The 6,000-nt window shown below is 36.9% G+C and overlaps 1 protein-coding gene across 2 annotated transcripts in view; it reads right to left on the bottom strand.

Annotated features, from left to right (window-relative positions):
- Window positions 1–6,000, bottom strand: part of atp13a2 (ATPase cation transporting 13A2) — a 29,227-nt gene that overhangs the window by 4,594 nt on the left and 18,633 nt on the right. For both annotated transcript variants that reach the window (XM_017708883.2, XM_017708892.2), the window contains exons 16-23: window positions 5,091–5,297; window positions 4,711–4,818; window positions 2,894–3,050; window positions 2,606–2,717; window positions 2,270–2,394; window positions 1,887–2,071; window positions 750–842; window positions 569–648 (exon numbers count right to left, since the gene is read on the bottom strand). In XM_017708883.2, coding sequence (XP_017564372.2) covers window positions 569–648; window positions 750–842; window positions 1,887–2,071; window positions 2,270–2,394; window positions 2,606–2,717; window positions 2,894–3,050; window positions 4,711–4,818; window positions 5,091–5,297 — 1,067 coding nt within the window. The remainder of the gene's footprint in view (window positions 1–568; window positions 649–749; window positions 843–1,886; window positions 2,072–2,269; window positions 2,395–2,605; window positions 2,718–2,893; window positions 3,051–4,710; window positions 4,819–5,090; window positions 5,298–6,000) is intronic.

Below are 6,000 nucleotides of genomic sequence, written 5' to 3'. Positions count from 1 at the left end.
ACAGTGTGCATGGTGGAAATTCCCTTCTTATGACATTACTGTATGGTGACCGGTCTCGTGGCCAACTGTGTGATCAACATTAAGCCGACCACGTGCTGACTAACAAGAGCAATACAAAAATGTTATGTTTTGCTGATTTTGCTGTTTTTTTTTTTTTTTTGTTCTAACCACAATGTGGTTCCAGTTACCATTTCTTTCACTCGATATCCTTGCAAAAGAATCCAAAGAATTAAAAGTTACACATTTTCCCCATATATGTCCACACAAACTTTATACGGTCCTGAAAGTGCTCCATCTGACCTCTAATTTCATATTTATTTCTCAAGCCTTAGAAAAACTAGCTGTGTTAAAACACAACATGAAAAGCGTATTCTTGAGTTTACAATTAAAATCTACCCTCTACACCTTTTGCATGGAAATATTTCATTAAAAATTGCTTACACCATTTAAAAGATACAAAAAAAATGTAAAAAAAAAAAAAGAAAATGTGAATGTAAGTGATTTATGTAAAAGGAAATTTACTGCATCTGTCTGACCTTCAACCAGATATTTTTCACAAAGTTCTTACTTTAGATTCTGAAGAGCTTTGACAAGCTGAGTTTTCTGGTCTGGAGACATTCGTGCATATACAGTGCCTCGCATCAGAATCTGCAGCATAAACATCATAATCAGTTAGCTAATATTTGGAAAACCAAAAGATATGAGAATGAATGGTCAATATTCTATGAGTGTCTCATCTTGTAACTCACCTTGGGTAGGTACTCGGGAAAATGATCACAGAGTACTGCAAAGGACTTTCCATTTATAGCCAAATGATACTTAAGACTGTTCTGGTAGAGGCCCTAAAGAAGAGAAACAAAACCTTCAGTTCAGTTCACATGCTGCAATTTTGCATTTTGTTCAAAATATAAGATATACTTTGCAGGGCTGTCAGAGCTAACACGTCAATAACACATTAAATAGCAATAAGTTAACACCACTACTTTTTTTTAAAGCATTAATACTGTTCAATGTTTCTCAGACCCTCCATCACCTGTTGTCACATTTGCTGAAAATCAGCTGCTCACTTGATCTATATTACTATTACAGAATTTGATTGTAGATTGTATTCAAATCTATGGATAAATCAATAAGCAGCAAACTAACAATACTAGTGGAGCACTAACCAGATCAAATTATTGAATTACTAAAAGTAATAAATAAAAATAATTAACATTTTTTTTTACATTTTAACAAAATGTACTGGAAAAAAATATCTTTTTTTATAGTCACCTTTGAACAAAGTCAAAGACAAACGTGATTGATCACAATGCCTTGCATTAATGTAGTTAATCACAATTATTTTAAAAGGGCTCATATCCTACATCTTCATTTTATTTTCCCTCCTCAATGTCCACTTACAACATTTTTATGGTTTTATGTGCCAAAACACTCAGCATTCATTTTTACATAACCATTTTCCAACCTCTCATTATCCTTTGGAATTTTCATTACTGTGCCTTTAAGACTGATATTTGTAAATAAGCTGTGTTCTGACTGGCAACCCAGTATTTTGCCTTATTAAACTCAGTATGAGTGGGTGGTGCTAAACTGCTGTTGGCTGAATAGGTGGGTATATGTAAATGTTTTTGTGACATCACCAAAATAGCTAATTCAAAACAAGATGTTTTGCAGCTTAGTTTCCATATATAAACTACACAGACTGGGGCGTTAATGTTACGTTTTAAAGTTTTAAACACAAGTACTATATCAAGCTAATCAATAAAAATTTTTCCCCCATGATATGGGCCCTTTAATCATTTGCCAATTCTAATACCTTATCACATGTGATAATGGCATTTTCCTCTAAATTTAATCTGTAAAGTAAATCAAGCCTGTATAAAAACCTGCTCCAGAATATCCATGGTCTCTTGTGTGCTGACTGTGCCAGTGCCACCTTCACCTTGATGAAACCGTAACGATGCCATGGAGTTGACAGTAGGGGGTGATGCATGAACAAAAAAAACTTGCTCATGTGGCAACACCATTCTACACGCATGTGCTACATTCAGAGCAGTGAGGATGTTATCACCTGACAGAAAGGGAAGTGAAAAAGAAAAGATCTGTTTTAAGCAGTGGGACACATGACATGTCTTGCTTTTGCTTTTGCACGTGTGGGGAAAAAAAAACAAAGCAAAAAGAGCCTCTGTACTGAGATCCTCTAGTTAAACAGCACCTATAGATATTAACAAGCTATTAAAAGGTTGGCATTGTATGGCAGTTAATATACCAGTGACCATGACGGGCCGGATTTGAGCTTGTCTCAAAGTACTGATGACTCCTGGACTTTCAGGCTTCACCTGGTTCTTCATCACCAACAGGCCGAGAAACCGCATCTCTGTCTCTATGTCTTCCCTACCAACATGGATTTACACCGTTAGTCCAAAAGCAATAATATATGCACTCGGTCACTAGTTTATCTTTAGATTGTATGAACATTTGATGGCAAACAAATGAAATGCATTTTTACATTTTAAGGTTAGTATTTTATTTCTTCTTTTTACGACAGTGATATTACACACACAGTTTAACTGCAAACTATCAAAAAAAAAAAAAAAGTACTGACCTTTCAAGACTGCTCAAGTCAGTTTGTGCATCAAGTTCCCTGTAAGCGAGTGCTAGGACCCTGAAGCCCTCACTCGCAAACTCCCGCAGAGTGTTAGTAAACTGAGAAGGCACTGCCAAGCACAAAAGAAAGGTAAAAATAAACCACACACACACACACACACACACACTGAACAAAACCCGTATTATGCCTTTTGCTTCATTGCGCAGAAGAGAGAATATCAGCTATTTTACAGAAAAGTACTAACAAACTGGTGGGAGTAACCATTTCTGGAACAGTCGTCCTTACCACTTTCTTTTACACAGTAGCTGGCCACCATCTCTGGTGACCCTTTGAGGAAACAGCAAGCTGAGCCTCCCCCTGGACCCACTGTCACCACACTCATCCTCTGCAGGGTGGAGGAGAAAGGGAACCGCCGCACTATCGCTACTGGCTGACTGATGGACTGACAACAAAAGAGGAACAAAGTAAGTTAAATCAAGGGCAAATTTTCTCTGTGTGTAAAGTAGAGCTGAACAACACATCATACTGTCACGATCAGACCAAAAACTAAAAAGATGTTTAAAAGTTTACATTTCCTACTTCTCCTACAAGTAGACAATTTCAGAAACCCCGTTTTTGTCCCTGTTTACACCTGGTCATTTCACACATTGAGTAAGAGGATTAAATTCAGATAGGGATTATCCACATACAAATGCAGGTGTAGAAGCAACCAAAACACATTTAAATCTGATTACTTAAACCACTTCGAGAAGACACATTTTAGCAAGATGTTATAAATGTTCATCAGACTTTCCAAGCTACATTTGACAACAAAAACCCCTCCCAAAGCTTTAATGGTGCCAAAACACCTCCTGGACTGCCACCACTAAACAGAGGCATCGCAGTTTCTTTAATGCAGTTCGTTATGAGTTTTCCCTCTGAGTTTATTTCAGCGTCCTACCTCAAACAGCCTGAGGTAGCTAAATTAAAACTTTAGTTTGGTCATCCTTCACTTCAGTCTCTGCAGAGCTCTGCAATATGCAAATGAGCACTCTAACCAGTCACAAAACTGGGTATAGTGTTCTATAAACATCCTGACCAATCACAGATCTTCCTTGCTGAGTGTTCTGTTGTCATTTAGATAAATGAAGGCATTCATGTGATTCATTTCAGTAAAAAGCCAGTCTTTAACCATGTCACAAGAAAGGGTCTCACAAGTGTGTTTCTATAGATCACAAGGCACTTCCCAGTAGAATATGTGAAATATGAGCACGATAGCGTGTCTATTGTGTAGCCCTGGTGTGAACTAAAAATATTTTTAGAGAAGACATAATACCACTTCTTCTTTTCTGGCAGTACTATTAAAACCCATAGCAACAGTTGATACTGATACTGAATCCAATCATTTGTCTTTGAAATGATCCATTTTAAATTGAGAACTACAGTTAAGCTTATCTAAAAGCTGTTGATGATGCTGAAAATACTAACACTTTACTGTCCCACAACTACAAAGCTAACATCTCACAATCAGATTCACTGCATTCCTTCCCCTTCCAAAATATACAATCCAACACTTTCTGCTGATAAGCCTCCTCAACTTGGCGCCAAATATAATTAACAGATCTCATACATAAGACCAAGTTCACAAAGTACATTGATTTACCATATTCTCATGACATCTAATGGTTTATATGCAATAACACAATAACAATATTATCATCAGGAATTACATATATGGGCATTTGGTAGTACACAAAGATAATTAACATTCATTAAAAAAAAGCACTTAATGAACATTAATCTAGCACAAAAAAGTCTTATAAAAAAAGTCTCATTTCTGTATTGCATAGGTACCAGCACTGCTTGTTTCTGCCAGTATTTTGGCTCTAAGCCTATTGTGCGTTTTGAACTCTTACACTATGGCTAAGGATAAATTCTCGAAATGACAACAAAACACTTTTATATGCTGCTCTGACAATGTTGTCTAATAAATGCTGTACATGTAAACATAAAGTAACCGCTGCTGGCAGAGGAGGAACAAAGACAAGGCAGTTTTCAAACTGACATTTCAATTTTATCATGTCATTTCCTTTTTTTTCCCCTCTCATCCATGGCATACTTACTATACCCTCCGGCTGAAACTCAGCAGCAAGCGGCCTCATCACCGCTAGTATCCTGTGGGTTCCAAACTCTGTGCTCACTCCCGTTTCATTAGTAGGCTCCTGCAGAACCTACCATTTCAAAGAAAGACCACAACATATATTCAGTTTCAAGTCTGTGTATTCTTTGTTTCATGTCTTTCAATTAAGTAACATACCACAGTAATACATGATTTTATTCAATGATCCTATTTATCCTCTCCCGTGTAAGCATAGCCAAAACATTAAGTGAAAAACAGAGCTTTGTGCCAAATATGCAAACAAACAAGGCAAACACTGTCCAGTAAATATTTGTACATGAAACAGATGAAAAATAAAAATGTGTTGTAGACTGTGGCCCATACCCATCCTGTGGACTCGATCATTTTGAGCTCTAGTGGGTCTCCAATGGGCTGACCCTCAAGCAAGGCTACAGAGTGGCAGGAGGCCAAGCCCGACAGCATGGGGCCATCTGGCAAAAGACGGGGGTCTGGGACGAGCTCATCAAATCCTGACCCATTCACCACCTTCACCCCCCATACATCCAGACCCTCCTCAGTCAGAGTACCTGTCTGAAGAGAGAGACACAGCATGTAAACTAAAAATTTATGCGCTGTTTATTAATTAAAATAATTTATGTGCTGTTTATTAATTTTGTGCAGACTCACACTGTTTGTATAAAAATGGTCTGAATTATATTTTATTAATTTCATCCTTCAATGGTGGCCAAATTACAGGCTTCACCAGACACGTCATCCTTGTCTGGCAGAGCCTATAATCAATTAGCTTAATCTAACAACATGGTTTAAATATTTGTAGTGGTTTAAAAAAACTATATACCAGGTGTTGTCGGATAAGCACTGACCATTTATATGAGCTTAAGCCTGTATAATTAACTTCTCCATTGTGTTTTCCTTAGCACTCTCAACCATCAATTAAGGCTACTACAGGTAGCTTAGCCTAGATAACTTTTTTCCAGATTCTTTTCATTTAATTTCCAGTCAAAATGGTTATTAAGTACAAGTTATTCATTTTTCAGAGTCAGAAGAAAAGAGAAAACATTCAGAAGACTCAATAACTAAAAAAACCCCAACTCAACAGATTTGGGATGGTAGTTTAAATGCTAATAAAAATGAAAAGCACTGATTAGTAAATTTGATTTTAAATTCAAAACAATAGAATTAATTAGAATTATTGTTGTATACATATGCTCATTCCTAATTTGATACCTGCAACAAGTTCCAGACAGGGCAGGAGCTCATTTACCACTTTTCA

This window comes from Pygocentrus nattereri, chromosome 9 (assembly GCF_015220715.1).
Source record: "Pygocentrus nattereri isolate fPygNat1 chromosome 9, fPygNat1.pri, whole genome shotgun sequence".
NCBI classification, from domain to species: domain Eukaryota; kingdom Metazoa; phylum Chordata; class Actinopteri; order Characiformes; family Serrasalmidae; genus Pygocentrus; species Pygocentrus nattereri.
This window is presented reverse-complemented; position numbering and strand designations above follow the sequence as displayed.